Source organism: Heliangelus exortis, chromosome Z, assembly GCF_036169615.1.
Source record: "Heliangelus exortis chromosome Z, bHelExo1.hap1, whole genome shotgun sequence".
Classification (NCBI taxonomy): domain Eukaryota; kingdom Metazoa; phylum Chordata; class Aves; order Apodiformes; family Trochilidae; genus Heliangelus; species Heliangelus exortis.
This window is the reverse complement of record NC_092454.1, coordinates 26,020,683-26,044,247: the sequence shown is the minus strand read 5'-3', so window position 1 is coordinate 26,044,247 and position 23,565 is coordinate 26,020,683. Positions and strand designations below refer to the sequence as shown.

Below are 23,565 nucleotides of genomic sequence, written 5' to 3'. Positions count from 1 at the left end.
CCACGAGGTATCACAAGCCTGCTTGCTTCATACAAATTGAAGAAAAGATCATAGGAAGAATGAAATTTCCTCAGGCATGTAAGGATATTTGGTTTTAATGAACTATCTACCCATATGTCCACTTGTATAAACACGTAACTATAATTTATGTCAAGGAGGGGCACTCATTTGCTCCAGCTGAGGAACTTTTTTGCACTTTCTCAGATGTCTTGTCGCACACTATTCATTTGAGAAAGACTGAACTGCCCACAGATTTGTTCCTGACTACTGCTTCTGGAGGATTAAAAGACTTAATATAGTGCTGTTTCCACAAGACTGCCTTTTATATTAGATGTGAATTCTTTTAAACATCCCCACAGTACCTGTTATCTATATAATCTTTTTTAAAAGTGAAAATACAAACTCAAACAGCTGAAATGCATCTTAATTTCTGCTGCCCCTTCTATTCAGTAGTGTGTTTTTGTAGGGATTTAAGTTGTCTTCATTATTACCTCATTACATCCTTACTCTTTGAAAGAGATGAGTTCTGAAAGGAGATTCTAAACCAGTTTCAGACATTGCTTTGTTTATTCATCTGTCTTCTGGACTTTTTTCCAGCCCATCACGAAAACTTGTACTTACTGTTCTAGTTTGCTGTAGCTTAAATGTATGCATATTTGATGTTGTTATATTACCAAGTAGCTGTGACAACTATTGTATCTGAAAAAAGCTGAAAAAAATACTTTTCTGAGCTGCAAGTCAGTCTGAGATAACCTTGAAGGATTTGCTCACTGCTGCCGTTTTAGTAACCAGTGTCCTTTTCTTAAAAAATTAGATCATTTTATTATCTTTAATTCTAGAACCTTGATTTTCCTATAAAAGCAAAGGGTTTTTCTTTATGTAAATCCAAAAGATCGTAGTCTTACACCGTGCTTGGTCTTTGTCTACTTTTATTAGGATGACATCGCAACTGAGGTGATGCAGATGCCAGTGAGCTCATGTTAGAGCGTGTTAAGCCTCTTGCCCATGGCTATGCAGAGCAGTGGTGCTCGGATACAGAACTTGGGGTGCTTCTGCACCCAAACGAAGCTCCTGCCTGCCTTCTCGGTGGTTTAAAACCTACCCAACAGCTGGCGCCTAACCCCGGGTGCGATGCCAGAAATCACATTCTCTGTTTTATGTCGTGTGTAGGTGGCGATACGTTTTCGTCGGCTAAGGCTTTCAGCGTCGGTGGGGACGGTGGCAGCGCTGTGCAGCGGAAGGGAGACGGCGTCCTCTCAGGGCGCTGCCCCTGAGCCATCCTTGCCTACTTCCCATTACCTTCCCGACTCCCAGATCCGGACCTCGCCGGCCGCGGCTGGCTGCGGGAAAGCGGTCGGCCCCTCGGGGCGGCGGCGGAGCGGCCCGGTCCTGCCTCGCCTCGACCCCTCCCCCCCCCCCCCGGCCCGAAGGCCGTGCCCGCGCTCCCGGCCTGGCGGCGTCGCGGCTCCGTCTGCGGCTGTGGGGCGGGGCGGGGGCGCAGCTGTTCCCCGCGGAGGGGGCGGGCGCATCCTCCGGGACGCGGCGCCCCATTGGCTGCGGCGGCGCGCCGGGCCGCACGTGACCGGCGGGGCAGTAGCGGGCAGCCGGTGGGGGCGGGCGGGGCCGGGCCGGGCCGGGAGCAGGCGGCGGGATGGAGGAGCGGCGGCCGCGGCCATGGGGTGAGTGCGGCGGCGGCGGCGGCTCCCCGGGGCCACCGCGCTCGGGCGGGAGCGGCGGGCGGGCGAGGCGGGGCGGCTCCCTGAGCCTGTGATAGGGAGGCGGCGGCGCCGGGAAGGGAGAAGAAAGTGGCTTTGTGGCCACAAAACCGGGCTGAGAGAAAGGGCTGTCTGCGCGGAGAGGAGGAGAGCCCCGCGCCTGGGGAGACGGGCGGGCGGGCAGGGTGGGGGAGGTGCCGCGGGAGGCACCGAGCTCCAGCCCGCCCAGCCGGCCGCGGGCCCAAAGCCTCCGCGGAGCCGTGTTGCGGCCCGCAGCGCGGGCTCCGGGGCGGGGAGAGGCAGAGGGGGAGGCGGGCGGGAGGGCAGCCCCTGCCCGGCGTGCGGAGGTGCCGTCGGGCGGCGGCGAGGCGCAGCCCGCGGGTGGCAGCAGCCGCTCTTTGTTAGAGACGGCGGCGGCGGTGGCTGCGCTGCCGCAGCGCGTCCGTCCCCTCGTCGGGAAGGGCGGGCGCGGGTGGCGGCGAGCGGGCCTGGCCAGCGGCGCTCGGGGGCAGCGCTGCGCCTTCAGCGCGCATGGGGAGCCGCTGACTTCTTAGAGATTTATTTAACATCACAAAGAGATGCTTGGGTCCGCGACTTAACCTGAATGCTGTGGGAAATCTTAATAAATTATGTATGAAGCAGTGGGTCCTTTCTTTCCCTTTGTCAGATGCGCAGCTTTCATTCTGGTAAATTAGGTCATTGCCAGCAGAACGCGCCTTGCTTTTGCAAAAATGTTTGGCGATTTTTGGAAGGCGCCGTATGTCGCCAAATTATTTCAGCCTATTTGTGGTTCGAGTCAAGATTCTGACTTGCATGGGAGACCCTGGGTACGAACTGCAGCGAGCATTTTTCATTTGATAGGGTTTTTTTCAAGGGATCGGTGGAGCCTTGATTTGGGTAGTAGTACAGTGAAAAATGGCTTTTAAAGGCGTAGCAAGAAATGTACAGCTCTTAGTTCGAAGTCTTTCAGTAAATTACTGTGCATACATCCGTCGCATAATAGAGGTCAATCTCAGTTTTTAAATGGTTCCTGTCTCTGCTATTATGTTGAAGCTCTGTAATGTTCTACTTTCTTGTTACTATTCAATTATTTTTTCTGTAATTTCCAAATCAGCTAATAGATTTTTAAATACTTTGTAAAAAATACGTTTCTTTGAAAATTCACAAACATATGTTCTGAAAGTCCTTTCTTGGAACTAGACTCGTGTATTTTGAATGGGACATGAAATAACTGATAAAATTTTTTTTTTCCTCCTTCTCAGTTCTGTTTTTTACGGTGATGCATACAAAGGGTTTGATGATGACAAGGTCCGATGGAGTTTAAATTTCTGCTTTTCAGAAAACATCCCCTCAAAACCTTTTTTTGAATGCCATTATTTTTAGAACACAAACTTCCTGTCCATCAGAGGGGGAGAGGTTTTGGATTATATTTTAAAACATAAATTGATAATTTAACTCGTTGGAGTATTCAGTTTCAAAAGGTAAATTGCTGATACTATCTGCTTCTCCTCTGATGTTCAGAATGTTCACCACAGTTGCTTAAGTAATAGAGGATTCAATAGATACAGTGGTGCTTTCACCATTTCTTTCTGAAAGGAAAGAGGATAACAAAAGCACAGTAGTGATTATGGTGATGACAATGCTTCCTGTACCTTTTTAAGTCTGAAAAAGGAACAGCCTTAGTGTTGTTTTGTGTAACAAGGAGGTTAGTTCTGTAAGAAACTGTGGTCACACTCATAAAAATGGCAGCTTAAATAAAAGGTAACTTTTAAATATAATACTATAAATTATTTATTACTTCAAAGTTACCTAAACATCATCCCTCAAGTGCTGTCATGGTACTTGCTGAAACATTTGTACAATATATTTGGTTACAATAAATGTTCTATTCTGATATATGTTGTCACAGTACACTGTGTCATCAGTGTTTCATCACAGTGTATCATCAGCATAGAATAATACAACAAATTGGAAATGTATATGGCTAAAATAATTTCCTTTGGTCTCTAAATTGTTATGTTGGATTTCAGTATGTGTCTTTATTAAGTTGAGGAATTGTTTATGTTTGTGAAACATGATTCATTATTTTTTTTATTGATATAATGAAATACTGTTTAAAATAGACTATACTGCAAATCAGATGCTCTGACATTAAATTAATATCAGTGAAGACCAAGTCTCCACTGTTGGATTTTAAAAATGCACACAGGAAAGTGTGAACAGATTCTGACGCATTTCCTGCAAGGCAAATGATAGCTCTTTCCTTCAAGTGCTGAAGGGAAGCTTGAAGGTGACATTGATAGGTCACACAATATAGGAAAGTACTATGTTTTAGAATTTTTTTTTAATGAAAGCTTACTTATTTAGTGTGAATGGTTTGGGGTTTAGTTTGTGCTTTCAGTTAAAACTGAAAAATAAAAACCTGTTTCAGGCTTTTTTAATAGTTTAAGCTTTCTGGAATTGAATCCTTGGAAGATTATAAAAAATATGGAAGTAAACAGGAGTAAGTCATGTGCAGTGATGGCATACACAATTAGCCATGAATAATTAAGATGATGATCATCATGAAGAGTGAGTGTTTAGGCTTGTGAATCATCCCTGGTCCAATGTAAGTCATGATTCAAATGGTGTTCCGATTGCTTTCTGTTCAATACAGTATTTAAATGCAAGTCATGTTTTGTTTTGTCACAGTCATACTCTTAATGCAGCACATAACCAGCTAAGGAACTTCCCAACCCAGAATTAAAAAGGAAGAAGTGGGTTTTTTTTCTTGGCAGTGAAATAAAAGATGAACTTGATTCATGAACTGTTGGATTCATAGCCCAAAATGTATGACTCCTTGATTTCACTTTTTTTTTTTATATATATATTAATAGGTATGTTTTCTGGATTGTTAGCATTCTTTTATTAAAGTTCTAAGCTTCCAGAACTCTAAATTTTTTGATGCTATCTTTTTCAACTCTACTAAAAGGAGTAGAGTTACATAACTTGCAATTCCCTTTCTGATAAAAAAGCCCTTTGTAGGTAAAACCATCTGGCAAAAAGGAGTTTTGTACGATGGCTGTTTCAGCTTCTTCCTGCATTTCTGTCGTGGCCTGAGCATGCTCCAGATCTGCTGTTCCATTCAGGGGCAGTTCTCGTTCTGTACTGAGTATTTTCTTCTCTTTAACCACACCCAGAGCCTTACAGCACTTTCAAACTTGTGTGTGCCCATGTGGACACAGATGAGAAAAAAACAAATAAAATAGCCTCCCTTCTAGATGCTACTGACTAGAAGTTTTGGAGTTAATTCTTAAATGCACATAGGGATAGGAAGATTAAACATGCTGGCAACAAAAGCCATTTCAGTATCGCATAGGCTCATTACCAGCTGGAAATAACCTTGTTACTGTTTTGCATGATGGCAAAGAAGGCAAAAATAGGGGGTTTTTTGTACTCTCTGGAAAGAATCAGGATGATGGGTTTTATGATCTGAGGCCACTGGAGTGTTCAGTGAGTAGGAGTATTAAAGGTGATTATTAAGCAATGCCTGTAAAGGATAAATCTTTTTAAATCAGCAAGGCTGAACAGCTTGCCCCAAAGCAAAATGCTTAAGATGGCCCTTGGCCCACTGATAATTCATTTCTGTGAAGGTCTTAAATACAGCACTTAGGAGTGTTTATATTTTGACAGAGTTGAAAAAGGACAAGCAGAAAGATATTTACATATAAACCATTTAACTTGAAGACAAGCTTCAAACACAAAGAAAATTCCAGTACATGATTCAGTCAACAGAAACTGAAATAATGCAAACTGGCATAGTTTATGTTCAATGTAAGAATGGCTAAAAAGACCTCACTTGATTCTTGAGTGTATTGATAAAGGTAACTATGAAAGTGGTCCACTTGATGCTGAAGTTAGTAAGTGGGGCTGACTTACTTTGGGACAGCTGTGCTGGACTTTTTGCCTCTCTCTGGTCTTGCCCCTCTTTTGAAAATAGCTGTATAACAGCTGCTGAATCACTATGGGTAACAGACCAGCAGACTAAGTTAAACTGACAACTATTTCAGATTACCTTGGTAGTTGAGCAGTAATCTGCAGTGGTTTAGGCAGCTGCCACTGGAGCAGCTGAGCCCATCTTCCTTCCCTGGGTGGGAACTTTGCAGAGGTGGGTAGGGCAGACAGCTGGTGGCAGGCACCTGTGCAGCCCTCCCAGTCCTACCACAAACTACTTCCAATTCAGAGCCCTAGCACTAGTGCTTTAAAAAAATCTGTTTACAAATACATTTAGGTGAAATTTGTTGGACAAATCTTGTGACTACCATCTGACTACTTCTGCCCTGAATTCAGTGTTTCTTCAGTGCCCCTGAAGAAACAGTTCCCCTTTAGTCACATGGGAATGAATGATAAAAATTGACAAAATGGTAAAGAACAATAAGGACGAGATTTGGCTCAGCACTGAAGAGTTCAGTAAAATTTGTGGATGTAGAAAAAAGTCGGAGTTGATAGTCCTTCCCGAATTTAGTAAATTGTAATCTGGATATTCATGAACTTAAGATACAATGGTTACAAGTCATTATATTAAGAAGATAAACTACATTGTAAAAAATCTTCACTTAAGAACAGAGAAGCACATCTGCTTACTGGTGGTGGTGGTAAACAGCTGTGTTTGCGTATTAGTTGAACGTCTGGTTTACTACTCTCAACAAAGTTCATAATACAAAATAAATTACGTGAACGAGAGCCTTGGTTGAGATCAGTGTTTTTGGATTGGGCCTTATTGAGGAAAGTAGTGTTGCCTTTTTTTTTTCACTGGTTATGATGGTCTAGGGTAGATATACATCTTATTTGCTAACAAAAAAAAACCCAAAACCAAACAAACAAAAAACCCACACAAAATGTAGTTATGTGGCTGAGAGAAAAATTATTCCATTTAAGATTTCTAAAATTGAACCAAATAGGTTGTGGCTGTCCCAATATTTCTTCTAGCATTAGAGGTAGACAACACAAAATCTCTGTATCTTTTGTTGAACAAACACGCAGTAGGGTTTTATATCTTGGATTTTTCTTAGTGTCTGTTCTGAAGACTTAAGACTAATTCATTCTACAAAAGTTGCTTTAGAAAAATAGGATGCTCTGGTAACAGTGATAGCTTTTACAGATGAAAAAAATAGAAATGGGAATTTGGAATGTTTTCTTAAGGAGATTTAATTAAAACACCACAAATTATTTGGGTTCACAATTAAAATGTCTGTAGGGCATGTTGAGTATATATGCCGGTTGATTTCAAAGAAAAATACGCTGATCATTTCAGAAAATATTGCAGGTTTTTCCTTTGTCTTGGGGTTTGAGACTAAAAAGAGTGCATCTAGATTCCTTGATTTCTGTGCAGTTGTTACTGGTACAGTTTTCCTAATGTAGAAAAATATATGTCTACATTTTAACAGAACATTTGCATTAATTTAGGCTTTTCATTAATCTTAATTCTAGCTTGTAAAGGAGATATATTCAGCTTGGAATTCTTTGATGTGTATATTCATGCAAAGTGCTGGCTCAGTAAAGCGTGAAATTTCTTGTCATAATTTCACCTTACTTTGTTAGGAGATTGAGAAGAATCCTCTTAACAATGAGAAATATGGATCAGGGAAGTAGAAGATCAAGATTTTAAGTGCTTCTCGCAGGGAATTCAAAGTTTCTGTATTCTGAAAGGGTTATTAGCAAAGTAGAGAAAAGGGTGTCTCCATTCCTCCCCTTAATGATAGCCATTTTGGGAGGAAGAAACACAGATAGAGTGCAGAAGGGAACCTGGGTGAAGCAGAATAGTGAACTTCACAAAGGTAGGTTCTGTTGCATGGGTCTTCCATTTTCCTTTTGGTTGGGTAAGACACGAAGTGGGTGTTGGAGGCCAGAGTTCTTCCTCTTCTCCCCTCTATGTCCCCCCCACTGTAGTGTTTTCATATGGGGAAGAAGAAGAGTCGTTTGTTCAATATTCAGCTGATTTTGGCCCAATGTGTTCAAGAGTTTACATGCAGTGCTACATCTACAGATGAGTGTGTATCATCATTCCTTGCTTTCCTTTGAACTGGTTACTTCTGCTGTGACTGAGATGATCTGTGGCTGTGAATCCTATTTGACTGAGAAGATGCACAGTTTGACTCTTTCGCCAGGACAGGTGTTTTTGACCACTTAAAAGTTACAAGAAGGGGATGATTTTTTAAGTTGGTTTTTTTGGGTTTTTTTGGTTGTTTTTTTTTTTTGTATGCAAATATTTTTGAACGTAAGTCCAAGGGTTAGTTTTGGTACCCAAACTCTGATATGATATGTCTGGTTTGAGGTTACTTGTAAAACCTATTTCCAAAAGAGAGGCAGTTTTTCCTTTTGGGGATGCTAGCTCAGTATACATGAAACAGCTTGTGTGAAACTGAGCCGTGTGATTTCACTGTACAAATGAAGTGCATGAGAGGTGTTGCAGTGTTCAGCATCAGAAAGCCTAAGCTGCTTTGTGGTCTTGAATTATCTGTGTCCATTTCCCTCATTTTAGAATTAAATAATGGTGTCTTTTCTGAGGTGCTTTACAATTCATTACTTCAGGAGAAAAAGATACAAATATGTTGAAGGTAGGAAAGTAAGCACAATACTTTGTACTAATGTTTAGGAATAAAAGATTGGATTTCTGAACCACTAGGTCCATTTCCTTCCTGTGCAGTGAGTAGACAAGTGTGTCGCTGAATTTACAACTTCTAGTGGATGTTGCCAGCCTACGTCGATAAATGAATGATTTACCATCTGTTCTGTGTCATTGTTTTGCTTTAACAGAAAAATTTTTCTCCCTTTGAATGTTTTCCCCTCCCAAAGGCTTGCTTGTCAAGTGTCTTCTCATGTGAGAGACCCTCCATTACCACAATCACTTAACAACTTTCTCAGCACCCACTTAAATTCACTTTTCTTACATGTCTTTGTAAAATGACTTGATAACTCTAGGGATTGTGTTTGTTCTTGTTCTTGTGCCAGCCTTGCATTGGCAGCGTTCCAGTGCCCTGCAGGGCAGCTGTCAGAGCCTGGAGTTCCTTCTCCTGGCTCACGGAATCCAGGTGACAAGATGCCCACATGACTGACCTTACATTGTTGGGCTTTCAGGCTGTCACTGTTTCTGCTGCTCCATTCCTCAGTTCAGTAAGTTCCCTGTGTATTACATGTAGACTTCTGACCTTGTGATGCCTCTCTAATTTATGGGAGCAAATTTTGATGCCACTTACTGTGGCAAGGTCAGTAATGAATAATTTTAAAATACTTATCACAGACTAGTTTGGGGGGATCTTTGCTTACCTGCCTCCAGCCCAACAGTTTGGCTTTCAGCACTGTCATCTTCACAGAATTGTTCTGATTGGAAAAGACCTTTAAGATCATCAAGTCCGTCCATTAACCTAAACCTGCCATGTCCACTGCTAAACCACATTCCTAACCACCACATCTTTCGAACACCTCCAGGGATGGTGATTTCACCATTTCCTTGGGCAGCCTGTTCCAGTGTTTGATAATCCTTTTAGTGACAAAGGTTCTTGTAATACCCAGTCTAAACCTCCCATGGTGCAACCTAAGTCCATTTCCTCTGGTCTTGCTGCTTGTTACTAGGGGGAAGAAACTGACCCCCACCTCACTAGAACTCCTTTCAGGTAGCTGTAAAGAGTGGTAAGATCTCCCCTCAGCCTCGTTTTTTCCAGGCTAAACAACCCCAGTTCCCTCAGACACTACTCATAAGATTTGTGCTCCAGACTCTTCACCAGGTTCACTGCTATTCTCTGGGCTCACTCCAGCACCTCAGAGTTTTTGATGTAGTGAGGGGCCCAAAACTAAACACAGTACTCAAGGTGTGGCATCACCAGTGCCAAGTGCAGGGGGACAGTCACTTCCCTAGTCCTGCTGGCCACCCTATACCTGATACAGGCCAGAATGCTGTTGGCTTCCTTGGCCAAGTGGACACATTTCTGGCTCATATTCAGTCGTCTGTTGACCAGCATTAACATTTGCAGGTCTTTTTATACCAGTTAATGTTCCAGCCACTTTTCTGCAAGCCTCTGGCATCACATGGGGTTGTTTTGACCCAGCTTCGGGACCCAGCATCTGGATTTGTTGAACCTCATGCGGTTGGCCTTCCCCCATCAATCCAGCCTGTCCAGATCCCTGTGTTGAGCCTCAGGCAGATAACCGCTCCCTCCTTAATGTCATCTGCAAACTTATGAGGCTGCACATAATTCCCTCATCCAGATAATTGTTTAAGATACTAAACAGGTCTGGCCCCAGTAATAAGCCCTGGGGAATACCACTTGTGACTGGCTCCATTTGTGAATTCCACTTGTGGATTTAGCTCCATTCGTGACATTCTTTGGGCCTGGCCATCCAGCCAGGTTTTTTTGCCCAGGGAAGAGTGCACCAATTTAGGCCATAAGCATCCAGTTCCTCCAGGAGAATGCTGTGGAAAATGATGTTGAAGGCTTTATGACGGTCCAGGTATACACCATTGAAAGCCTTTCCCTCATCCACTAGGCAAGTCACCTGATCTTAGAAGGAGATTAAATTTGTCAAGCTGGACCTGTCTTTTGTGAACCCGTGCTGACAGAGCCTGATCACCTGCTTGTCCTGCATGGTACATCAGGTTGTCCTGCATCTTATCTTTGAGCTACTCCGTATCCACATACAGTTCTTCTGATTGTCTGTATTGCAACTGTATGTGGTTTTACGTGTAGCACTGTATTGAATGCCTTGGTGCAGTTGGGGTAAGTTATTTCTAAAAAGTATTATTTGTAAAGCGTAGTTTACTCTTCTAAGATGATGTCGTAGCCCTACCTTTACAGGCAGGAATAAGAATTATTGGGAGGGCTGGAAAGATAGGTAGGTATACATCTGCATGCCCTGGAGGAAGTCCAGAAGCCTCTGCCAGTGGGGTGTCAGGCATGGCTGGAGGCAGATGCCCGTGCAGCTAACTGTGTGTTGCTAACATCACACTGGGTGCCTTTTGTCCAGTTGCAGTTTGGAAGTACTGACTATGCTCCCAAAAGGTATGATGTACACTTCCCAGCCCTCTTCCATAGGAGGCTGCTTTTAAAATTCTTGCTTTGTCCTGAAGTGCCAGTGTGAATGCCCTGGTAGTGGGGAGCAGATGCGAGGCATCACTGCGGTTCCTGCTGGTACAGGCACCCCTCTGGCAAAGGCCTTGGCAACCAGGAGAGGTGCAGTTGGGCAGCATGGCTCCAAACTGGCAGGAGTGAGCTTCTGTCTCTGGCAGTGTTGCTTACTGTCATTTAGGCATCTATTGAACAAAAAAAAATGAAGATGTTTTTGATTGCCCAGTTTGTAATCGGCTTTTTTTTTTTTTTTTTTTTTTTTTTTTCCCCCCTGAAAACCCATGTAGCAAGTTTCGCCATTTGAATAAATCAGGAAATGACTGCTAGTCAGTGGCAGAATGCTATTTCTTAGTGGCAATGTCCTACTTCCATGTTACAAAAATAAAATACACAACAGAAAGCTTAGGAACTTGGGGCAGGGCGGGGAGTAAACAAACCAAAACAAACTTCCCCTTCAGAAACTGGATCCATACTTATTTAACATACAGGTGTATTTAAGCTTCTTTTCTTACTTTTGGTTGATGATGCTTGTTATCTACCCCAAAATATGACCTATAATCTGCATAGTTCTTTAGTGTTAGAACTGAAGTGCAAATAGTGCTTTTGTATGATGGTGTTCGATGCTGTTATGTATGATGCTTACATGTATTCTGACTTACCCTCGTACCTAAGACAGTTGTTAATGGACCTTTTTCATTTGCTTAATCATGTGTGTCAAATGAAAGCCCACTGAAAAGAAGTCTTTGAACTGGCATTAGTTCTAGGCATTAATGGGTTGGTTTAATGGTTTTAAATTAAATGTTTAGAAAGTTCAGCAGTAAATGAGAAAGAGATGCTTACTGAATCTAAAATGCTTGAATTTAATATTTTTCTTTTACTTTTTTTTTTAGGGCCAAGAGTAGCCCAGGATGGCTGCAGCTTCATATGATCAATTGTTAAAGCAAGTTGAGGCATTAAAGATGGAGAACTCCAACCTTCGGCAAGAGCTAGAGGATAACTCCAATCACCTAACAAAACTGGAAACAGAGGCATCTAATATGAAGGTATTGCAAGCTCTGTGGCTGTGTGCATCAGTGTTTCTGTTACTGCCTTTTGTGTCATGGACTGGTAGTTGCTCAACAAGTTCTGTGTGCTTTTAGATTCCTATAGAAGTCTTTCTCCAGGCTGTGTAAGGGAGAACTAGTGAAGAATCATTTTTATTTTTATTTTATAATGGAACTATTCCAAAACAGTATTTTAGAAACAGATTCCAGTTTTCATAGCTTCTTTCCTGGTGTGTCATGGTAAAGATTACCATTTTAGCACTGCTGTACTTACTGGTCAGAAGTCCAGTCTGCTGGCATAGTTTGACAAAGCAAGCATTGTTCAGCTCTTGAAAGTGTGTGAGAGACTGGAGTGTTTAAAGGTAAGTTGAAAGGTTTGGGAGCTTACTGTAGTTACAGTATTTAAGAGCTTTTTATAAAATAAAGACCACAAGTTCTCCAGCCTCTCCCAAAGCCTAAATTATATTTGAGAATTTAATAATGATTAATTTCACCCAGTTCTGTCCATCTGGGGTCTATGGCTAGGTATATGCTTTCAGAGCTGACACCTATCCAGGAGGAAACACTAGTCTCGGCTGGAATTCGGATGGATTTTTATCAGTGGGAAGACAAATACACAGCTGCATCCATGTGATCCATGATATGGGACCAAGGTGGAATTTCACAAGCATTATCACTGCGTTAATGCTCTTCCTAAGCTGACAAATCCTGCTGCTTTCTGCTAACAGCTGGTAAAACCAGTCTGCTTTTGCTATCTCAGTTAGTATGGCTCAGAATGGTTGGTATCTCTGCATATGCTCCAGTATTAGGGTAGGCATATTCTAAATACTAAATGTTTGTATATCTCTCTCTTTTCTTCCGTATTTTTATGTCAGAGATGAACTGTTCCACTATAATTAATCTTCATTCTTTTAAATACAGTAGTCTGTTTAATATAGCAATTAAAGATACTTTGAACTGAGCTTTCTTTTCCTCCAGCCTGTAAGTTGTGACCTGTATATTCACTGAAAGAAGAAAAATTTTCTTTTGTTTTGAAGCACTGCCACTAGTTACAACACTTGAAAGAAGCACACATTTTTCAAATATACTTAATCCTTGCATTGCAGTGTAAAATGACAATGTCTCTGATATCTAAATTGAAATGCAATTATACTCCATTGCACCAGCTACTTGAGATACTGGTTGGCATTAGCAGTTGCTAGTTCTTTCATTTATACTCTGTTTCTTAGGATATAAAATTATAACAGATTTTTCAGGCACTTCCCTCCCTCTAATTGCAGCCTCAAATAAGGGAGCAAAAATGTCTTTTTTCCCTTCTTTGTCCCCATACAGTTCATTCTATTTTGTCCCCATACAGTTTTTTTACTTTGTCCCCATACAGTTCTTTTTTCTTTTGTGTAGATAATTAAATTTTCCCTGACCTAGAGACAGACCAGATGTATAAGCTGGTTTCTGGGGCATTAATTTGAGATGTGGAAAAGCTTTCTGTCCTTACTTCAAACCTGGCACACCGCCATATGGAAAGTGGCTCTATCATGCTCACAGAGGAGTGCTTACAAGCATATTAAGAGTAGGTGTCACATTTTTTCTCTCCTGAAATACCATTCTGGACTTAAAAGCATTTGTCCTAAAAAGCCTCCAACTAAAATATCAAACTCAATATGTTTCCTTTTAATTTGAGGGAGGGTTGAGAAGGAGATTGTTCAGATTAATTTGGGTTTTCTAAAATCTGTGCTTTATGAAGAAAATCCTAATCCACTATATTGCTCGGGAGTGCTTGCTCCAGCACCTAAACAAAAAAGCTTCTTTCCCTTGTTTGTTTCACATGTATTTGGAAAGGACTGAAGTGTGGATTTGACTTGACTGGAACCTACAGGACGATCTAGGAATGATCTTGCCGCCTGCTGGGTGAAGGATCACTGCAGGAATCTTTTTAATCAGAAGATAATTTCAGTTTTGCAAGCTTTTGGTGTCTTTGTTCCACTGAAAGAAACTGCATGGTTTCTATAGTTCTGGTGCCATAATTAGAGATAACTAGAACAAAAGTAACTGGCAGAACCAAAGCAGTGGAGATGGAAGGGCTTTTGGCTACCATATATGTAGCTGAATTTTCAAATATTTTGGAAGTAACAGTCTTTTGGAATCATGTTTGTCACTGAGCTGTAGCAGCTCCTCACATCAAGCAGAATCCCACATACTTGCAGGAAAGGTGGAGCTGCTGTGGGGAAAATAAGCTATGATTCTGTGGCAAGCATCACTGTACTTGCATCATTAATTTTTATTTGTAGACTAGTGCAGAAACATCTCACAATGATTCTTTGGAGTGTTAACATGTTTGCTTGTGTCTCTTCTTTGTGTCTTACATTCTTTAACTGGTTGTGAAAGGAAAAAGTTGGGAAGGGCGTTTTAAGGACAATATCATATCTTTAAAGATAATGATTTTGCAAGTATTCATGTTGAAATGTTGTGTAAGCATGTCTCATCTTTATAGTCGCTCCATTTCAGGAATATAAGGTAATCATACTGGAATTAAAAGCTTAACATGAGCTCATCTTGTACATGTATTTATTATAAACTATTACTGACCTACATAAGAACAATGTTTGAACACTTTGTATTTAAAGCTAAATTTCATTCAAGTGCAAATTGTCCACTTGCTGACCAGAAAACAACATGATGAGTAAACAAAGATAAATGTGATAACTAGAGTGCCAAAATGATAAGTAAAACAGTGTCCACTTTGTTTTTTAATTTGTGTTGTCCTAGGGATTAAGTGTTCAAACAAAAGAAATCCCTCCGAGTATTATAACTAATTTAGGAAATTCAGTTGTTACTATTGGCTCACTGTCAGATAAAATACAGCAGTCTGGTCTGATAGAATGTTCTCCTTAAATCAACAAATATGCTGTTTGATCGTTAATGAAATAATGATGTTGTCTCATAAATGAAAAAAAAAAACAGTTTCAGTGTTAAGATATAGGTAGTAACAGTAACTGCATAAAACACAGACTTTGGACAAACCTAGAAAAAAATGAACTTATTTTAAATCAAAGCATCCTAAAGTGTTGAAGAGATAAAGAGCGGTCTAACGTCAGCTGTATTATTTTGTGCATGTAAAAGTAGGAGACTGACTTGGTCAGACTCTTCTGCCTGGTTCTTGTAAAAGACAAGGATTGTTCTGATAAGAATGGGGTGTTCTCATTTGGTTTTTCTGTTATAGCTGATTCATATAACATTCTTCTTTGGGGAAAATAGGTGTATGCAACATAACTTTCAGTATTCTGGAAGCAGCAAAAAAGGAGCATCATGCCTGGTTTCCCCACTCACTCTGTGTGCTTGGATTCTACAGCAAATGAGTAATGTGTGTCAACTGGTGTAAGGAAGCCATCTTCATTATTTATTATATGTGATGCTTGTTGGGGCAAAATGTCTCTTTTTTGTTTGGTTGGTTTTTTGTTTTTTTTTTGTTTGTTTGTTTTTTTGAGAAACTTTTTTTTGAACATTTTGAGAAATGTTCTGACCAACCAGGTAAATACACACTTGTTATTTTTTGTTTCATGGAGGGCGATTCTTTGGAAGATCATTGTCCTCATATAAAGATTTTAGTTTTAATCATGTCCTGTAGGTTTTCTTGGTTCTTTTGTTTATTTGTTTCAAGAAAATCAGGTTTAAAAGACAAAGTCCTAGGGATCTAGTTACTATCCTGTCCAGCACATGTCCAAAGTATGGTTTATTTTTGACTTGAATGGTGTTTGTCAATTTCTTCCACCAAGTAGACAGCAGGGTAATAAGCATTGTGATTCTGTTATGTTGAATTGGAAATTATTTTGTCTAAATGAAAAAGCAAGCGCCAAAATATTTTGAGGATTTTGATTTTGAATGTTTTTTCACAGTGCTAAGATAAGATAATTCAGTGTGGTTTCAAAAGAAATATTAAGCATACAAGATATTAATAACCCAGATTTAGTGCAGTGTTGCGCATACTTTGTGAGGTTGATTAATGAATACTCAAATAGCAGAATCAAAGATAAACAGTGTGCTAAAGATGCCATGGTGCCTGTTCTTCATCATGTTTCTGTCATGATGATGTCACGAGGAAGCTTGTGTCTTTGTACATCTGACTGACATGTGATATTAACTAGCATTTTGATCTACCTGCAATTATAACTTCCTGTAATATAATTTTATGATGGTTTGAAGGGATGAATATGCAAATCCTTAGCAGGACTAGCAAGTTAGCAACCTAACAGTTACAGTAGCTTGCTTGTTTCATTAAAAAGAGGGATCCTGGAAAATGTACTGCTTCTAGCCTGGAGCTTGTTAGCATAGATTTGTTTATAAAAAGAGAAGACTGATGTTCAGAATGTTCCATAACTGACTGGATTGAAATGTTTAAATGTTTGTTTTGATGCTGTTACGCTTTCTGGACATGAAATCTTTGTCAGCCTCTGTGGAAGCAGCATTTTGTGATCTATAAGCAATAAGTGTTTAAAACAAGAAAAAACAAAACAAAAAATACAAAACAAAACAAAAAACCAAACAAAACCCAAAGTTCTTGCTTCTTTATATCAGGTATACCAGTGGTTGAATCACATCCTTTTTTAAGAAGTTTACACTTATAGCAACACAAAGGGTACTGTTAGTATTTGAAATCTTACCTCCCTTGCATAAAAATATAAGAATTGCTTTAAAATGGCTGCTGAGGTATTGTCTTTTTTGAAATGTGTGACTGACTACTTTTATGAGATGTCTCCATGATTAGGTAAGTCGGTATTCACTTTTTCTTTCAACTCACCAGACCTCATTTTATGGTCATACTGTCTTCTTAGCCACCATTTCTTGATATTTTCCCTTGAAAACCTAATTTATTTTCATAAGCAGTCTCTGATCGTCAGTGTTTAATGATCTTCACTGTAAAGCAACAGGATGGGCTAAGAGATGCTATTGTAACTGGCAGAAGAATTTTTAGTTCACTGTATGATGGTAAGCCATGTGCTTGCAAATTAAAATTTGAAGCCTAGGATGTTCACAAAGACCTTTTGATACACACAGCTGAGCAGTTCTGTTATGTGATATATACTATGTAGTGCCTATCTATCTATCCTGTCTGTAGCTATGGGTTCCACAGGTAGATGGTAAGTAAATACATTTGAATTCATACTAATGATAGCAACCCCATCTTCAGAAATCTGTGGTATTTTTCTGAGATACCAGACATTGTACATTTTGCTGGGAATAGTTACTGTGTCGTATGACAGAACTTATCCATCATTCTCTAAGGAGAGTGTTTGTAGCTTCACCATCACCTTTTCCCCTTTTAATTTTTTCTTTGGAGAAAAGATTTCTAGTTGGTATCACAAACAATGAAATGTTTCACCAAGCTATGCAGAAATAAAAAAAATAACTGAAGAATTATGTTAAGCCATGAAAGCAAAGCATTCAGTACACAGAAATGCTTATGTTAAAATAGATATACTTGATCTGGAATTGCTGCTAGTGAATAGGCTACACATAGTAATGTGTGCAGGGTATCTTGAGAAGTTTTATTTGAAACTTAGAATTTAGTATGATAGGCATTTCTTTGTGCATCCTCTTACACATTAGAGTGTTAGCATAATATCTAGAACTGTCACTGGAAATCTGATTTCCAAGTGATCTGTTTTACCTGGTGTGCTCTTATTTCTGCTAAGAGTTCAAGTCATATACAACATAGTGGATAATATTTTCTTCATGAACTGAAATCAGTGTTGTGATTTCTCCACAGCTACTGCGTATATAGAGGTTTAGAGACATTTCCCTACTGTGCAGAAAACATCCCAGTGGATGGATGCTTTCTCAAATTTAATTCATCCCTGTCTCAACAAGAACAAAGGGTTAAAACAGATGTAGTGAAATGTGAGAAATTATATTCACCCAAGTGTTTGAAGGCATCTTGATTATGAAATTGCTGAACTGTCAGCTGTACTGTATAATCTGTTCCACCCTCTCCAGCAGTTGGAAGGATTGAGGTATGACCCCTTTGGCTTTAGAGAGAGAGCAGACTACAAAATAAGAAAGAGGATAAATTATTTGGGCGATCATGAGATCTAGATACTTTAATACTTATGTCATGCAAATAATTTCCCTTCTGTCAAAGGTCTTAATCAGCTTGTCAGGCAGTAATTGCCTGGTTGTTCATAGTCCCTGAGGTTATTCTATGGTAGGTAACCTCATTGCAGCCATTCAGCAAGCATGGCTTCTTAGTGAAAGCTTTTCTCTGTGTATTCCATGCTACATCAACCTTACTGATCAAGAGACATCCTCTGCTAGTCAGGTATCCCCTGGCCCCTCAGATTCTTCACCAGCATGTTTCCACTTGCTTTCTTACATATCTTCCTTTATTTGTTGTCTGTTGACAATGATAGATACCTGGTCAAACGAGAATTCAAACTGAAAAAACTTTCTTTTTTTCTGCCACACAGACATCTGCATCAATCTGCATTGTTTTATCAAACCTGTGTGTGTATGTATGATTTCCCTGCAGGATCCTTTACGTGTTTAAGTCCTTCAGTATGTAACAGCCACTTGGGATGGTCAGACACAGATCAAGACCTGCATTCTGTGATTCAAACAGCCACAGCATGCAATTTACCAAAGGTGGCAGATGTGATTCCATTTTTTAAGAAAAATATTTAGGAAAAAATCGCTGATCTACAGACCTGCAAGCATGAGTTTGTAATGGACACATCAGGAACCACAGCAGAGAACAGACAATTACATCAGTAGAGAACAGGCAGAAAGGTAACATTTTTTTTCTTAAGGAGAAGCATAGCTTAAGAAGGAGGTAAGCAATATTGGAACTGATGAGTTTAGTTGGATTTCTGTGATGAGTTTAGTAATATCCCTCATCAAAGTCTTCTGAAGAACTTCCAACTGATTTGGAAGGTTCTCTAATTGCTATCCAACTTCAGGGTAGAAAATGAAGAGCAGAATAGTCACTTGGAGGTGTTTTATGTATTTAACCATTAGTGATTGAGGGAGATTTCTTCTGTGGCCTGTGTTTTTGCAACATGTTCATAAGTTATCTGAAAAAAAAAAGATTTAAGATTAAAAAGTTTGACTCATGATTTTGTGTGCTGAAAATTAATAGAATGTGAAGAGCTGCAGGAGAATCTCATGGTATTGAGTGATTGGATTGGAATATATAGCAAATTCAAATCAGTACTTCAAAATGTAAAAAACTTACAATGGAAAACAGCCCTAACTTTATATGCTTAATTAGGGATTCTAAATTATCATGGCAACAACACAGAAAGAGGTCTTACAGATGCTGAAAATACCTGAGAATGTATTTTTTTTTCCACAAATTGTCAGGTTACTTTTTAAGTTTGGAATCAAAAGGTCAGTCAGTAATTGGGAATTACTGAGTGTAGGTAGGAAAACACAAAAGCTGTAATTATATCAGAGTGGGCAGGTGCTGCATCCAGAAGTTCAGTCCTGTTTTGAAGAACCTCAACTCAGAGGTTGAATTAGTATTGCTGTAAAAAAATCTAAGTCATTTGAAAAGCTTCGTTAAATGGCATGATTGACTAGAAGGGGATTTTTCAGGAGGAGAGAGGGGATTAAGGGGGGAAGAAGGTTGTTGAGTCCTAGAAGATAATAAATAGCATGAGAAAAGTTAATATAGAATGATCAGTTTCCCTCAATACCAGATCTAAGGGACACTGAGTAACATTATCAGATAAAAAGTAGAAAAGAAACAAGGGTTTTTTTGCATTGCAGGTCTTTGCCGTGGGAACATTTGAATGGCAGAAGAATTGATGAGAAGGTAGAAATAAGAGTTGTTAGGTTATTCTAGAAATATATTATATTACGATAATTTTTTAAAGTGTTTGTTACATTGAAATACATTTATTACACGTGTCAGTCATTTCAGCTGCCAGTGTGGTCCTATAATTTCTTTGCAATTTATGAAGCAGTTGCAAAGTGTCGCGATTGTGCTGTGGTGTTAATCCCATGCTGCTATGAAGCTGTGGACACATTACCATTATTTACTGAGTTCCAGCATTCGTTTTCTTCACATCATTCATTCTAGTTCTGCCAGTGCATGCCTGGCTTACAGCTATTTAGAGAAGGATCCTTTTCACACAGATACAGATGGTAATAAAAAAAAAAACAAACCAACTTCTGCTTGCTACTAGCAGCAGTTGAACATAAATTTTCTCTCTTTAAATAGCCAGTGTGTCACCAACTGATGAGAACTTTCTACCCTGTTTTTCATTTGCTCGTTGCTATGCAAGTAGTGTACCTCAGAAAGTGGTGCCTGTGTTGAATCTGCCCTTGGTCTGGCATTGTTTCTGTGCATCTTCCAGCCAACTCAAATGAGTCAACTTCATTTTGACTGACTGATTTTTCAGTGTTCTAGCTGACATGGCCAAAGTTAAGATTTTTATAATACTTCTCCCTCCTGGATCCTGGGACTTATTTGTGGTACTGTGTGCTCTGCTGGGTTAACAGAGCTTGTGTTTTTTCTGTAAGCTTCCAGTTTTTAGATCTTGTTTTGATACATGCTTTGTCTGACACACAGTAGAGGCTTTGTCTTGATTTCTTTGATACTTGACTGAATTTTGTTGTGGCACAGCTCTGGGGAATCTTTACACAGGAACATAAATTACAAGCAGTCAATACAAGGAATTGTAGAAGGAACCAAAAGTATTTTGAAGAACAGCCCAAGGTGCAAAGTGGCAAATGAGTGCTTTGTGTACTAAGTTTTTTGCTTTTGAGAAGGAAACTATGAGAAACAATGAATTGAAAGTACAAATTAAAGACAATACTGTGCAATACTTGTGTCAGTTTTCAATGGTGGGGATATTGCACTGAATCCTACTCCCAGATCTGTTGTTTGCTTGTAGCACTAAAAAACCTTAGTTTGTAATGATTTACACAATAGAATTTGAATTTACTTTTTTTGCTCTTCAGATGGAAAAGATACCACCAAAAAAACAAGTCTTAAAATGCATTTTATTTGAGTTTGCACATTACAATATTATGGAAATATCAGCTTTAAGGGCTGGCCTGATTTTGTCAGCTTATTTGTACACCCTATTATACAATTTTACCAATTCTAAAAAAAAAACCTTCCAAAGTTAGCATGCTGAGTGCCCATAGTAAGGATTAAAATATATACTTACATAAAATAATACTTTTTTATGTAATGATCTCTTGAGGCTGAAGTATTTCTCTTGGAAGCTACTTCTTGACAGGAATGTAGTCTGCAGGAAAAAAAGGAACTTCTTTACCAGACCATGGCACTGAGTGCCACATCAGCCTCTTCTTAAAAACCTCCAGGGATGGCAAATCCACCACCTCCGTGGGCAGCCCATTCCAATGCCTGATCACCACCTCTGTAAAGATTTTTTTTCCTAATATCTAACCTAAACCTCCCCTGGCAGAGCTCAAGTCCATGCCCTCTTGTCCTGCTGATAGCTGCCTGGGGGAAGAGACCGACCCCAGAGAAGCTTGAACTTATGAAGTCTTTCTAGGGAAAACAGTAATCATGGTTAGCATAGAAAATATTTTTTCTGATTAGTCTCAGTTGGAATTGTCATGTACAGAATATTTTTGTGGTGCCTCATACACCTATGCTTTCCATTAGGGGAGAGGTGATGTCAGTCTTAAGGCATGTAAAGGAGATGTCACACCAGGCTTGTGATGTGGGAAGGCAGAGTACTGTTAGTACTGTAGATGTGCAAGGGACAGTGCAGTGGATAAGATTTTCTAGCAATACAAGTAATTTTGAAGCTATTAGAATATGTTGGTCATTTGACAAATTCTAATGTGTGAGCTAAAGAAAATCCCATAAGATGAACTGATTTTTACAAATAGAATCCAATTTTGAATTCTGGAAGATACTTCTGTTCAGTGGCTGCACAGACATTTGTAAAGAACTCTTTCCAGGTTCTTGGGAACTAAAATATGTGATTTAGCATTTTACAGACACTTAAAATATCAGTGAATTTGTTTAAGCAGCAGAGGCAACATTAAACTGAGTAGCATTAAACTGAGTTTGATTTGCATCTTTTTAAGTTTGTTGGTATGATTTCACATTAAGTAGTATTTTTAACATGATCATTGCAACACTAAAGGTTCTATGAGAATCCAAATTCAGGAAATAGAATTTATTTTTTTTTTTTAATTAGCATTTAGGTGAAATTGAGCTGGTGTTGTATGTATAGTCAATGACATTGCTTCAGACAGCATTCTTTCTGAGCGTAAAATCAGGTAACAAGATCAGTTGATCTGACAGCAGGCTTGTACTCAAAACTTAGCACTCGCTTCAGCACTTGGTTACAGCAAGTGACAGCTCTTGAGCATTGTGGTGCCAAGCAAGTATTTTTCTTTTAGAAAATGACATTGTTTTAAACTAAAATGAACAACATCATTTCAGATAAGCATTGCTCTTCTCTTTCTACAAGGTTAAAAGTTGAGTTGCTCCAGTGTTTCACCTCAGTCAGCAGTGCTGTCATCATTGCTTTTATAATTTGGACCTGGCTACAGGGCTGAGCAATGAGAGAGGTTGGTGCTTCAGGCAATTAGAAGGACTCACACCAAGCTTGATTAAATAGTGCCAAAATGTATAGAAGTTAAGGGCTTCTTCTGTAGCTCTCACTCAAACTCTGTTAATGTTGTACTTTGTGTGGTAGTATTAAGGCTCTGTCAAGTTCATGTAGTTATGAAATGTCATGTAAGGCCTTGAGCTTATGTTTATGCTATCCACAAATGCAGAGAAAATTGTATTCTGGTGTCTGCTAGCTCCACTGGGACATCTAATGTTTTTGTTGAATTTTAGTGATGTCTGTCCTTTTAAACAAATATTAGTTGAAACAATGTATGACACTGGTCTGAACATGAAAAATTACTTTCAGTTTAGAGTGCAAATGTGAGAAATATTATCTTGTAAAAATACTGCTGATTCGGTTAAATATAATAGTAATGCAGTATGCATATTCCCATCCTATATGGTGCTAAGATGTTCAATTACTATCTGAAATTGTAAACACTTAAAATATTTGTGCAGATAAACCTGTTTTTCATGCTCAAATATTTTAAATGTAGTGGTAGCCAAGGCAAGCATAAGCTATAAAAACCCTAAATCGAAACATAACTCGATCAGGGTTTTTTTTACAGACACTGAAAGAAACACACAATGAAATCTATGTGTGCACATATATGTAGATAAAACGAATGTCCAAGTATGGGCCCAAGTATAAGTATTAGTTAAAAAGGAGGAAGAGAAGGAAGAGACGTGGAGAGTGTATTACTAAAAAACGATTGATAAAATAGCTTTTGTTGGAAATCTTTTGAAATGTATACGCATACTGAAACATTCATATATTCATATTGTCATATATATTGGGATTTGCTGACTACACAACTTTTAGAAAAGGGAATGCAAGTACTAAAGCTTACTCTGTTTAAAGGGAGGGGGTAGGAAGCAGGGAAGTGAGCAGCATTTACAGAAGACCAAATGTATCTGATTTGTCTGGACTGTCGTTGGTGCTCCTTTTCCTGCCAAAGGAAAGGTCTGTGTCTAAACCAGAATGTCTTTTTACAGACACCTTATTTTGAAATATTTCCAAAAATGAGTATTTATACTTACAGATCTCAAAAACTGAAGATTCTTCTAAATCTAAAATCATTGGGATTTGTAATCTGGCATTTTTAGTG

General features: G+C 39.4%; 2 protein-coding genes across 4 annotated transcripts in view; one reads left to right on the top strand and one right to left on the bottom strand.

The window, feature by feature from the left end:
- The window catches only part of APC (APC regulator of WNT signaling pathway), an 86,933-nt gene that overhangs the window by 18,486 nt on the left and 44,882 nt on the right, over nt 1-23,565 (top strand). For 2 of the 3 annotated variants that reach the window (XM_071731176.1, XM_071731173.1), the window contains exons 1-2: nt 1,538-1,679; nt 11,707-11,859. In XM_071731176.1, coding sequence (XP_071587277.1) covers nt 11,725-11,859 — 135 coding nt within the window. In that variant the 5' untranslated portion in view covers nt 1,538-1,679; nt 11,707-11,724. Of the gene's footprint in view, nt 1-1,537; nt 1,680-11,706; nt 11,860-23,565 lie in introns of those variants that run through there. The other variant, XM_071731174.1, reaches the window with a different exon arrangement.
- LOC139790172 (basic proline-rich protein-like) lies at nt 1,201-10,359 on the bottom strand. Its single transcript, XM_071731667.1, has 3 exons — nt 10,248-10,359; nt 9,021-9,074; nt 1,201-2,264 (listed from the first exon to the last, which is right to left on the bottom strand). The coding sequence occupies exons 1-3, from the start codon at nt 10,357-10,359 to the stop codon at nt 1,201-1,203; spliced, it is 1,230 nt and encodes a 409-aa protein (XP_071587768.1).

Bases quoted from the DNA above. Each gene is read 5' to 3' on its own strand.
- LOC139790172 (XM_071731667.1), bottom strand. From the start codon at position 10,359: ATGCAGGACAACCTGATGTACCATGCAGGACAAGCAGGTGATCAGGCT. The intron at 9,075-10,247 runs GTGACTTGCCTA...TTTTCCAATCAG, and splicing joins TAATCTCCTTCTAAGATCAG to AACAATTCTGTGAAGATGAC. The intron at 2,265-9,020 runs GTAAGCAAAGAT...TAAATCTCTAAG, and splicing joins AACTGTTGGGCTGGAGGCAG to AAGTCAGCGGCTCCCCATGC.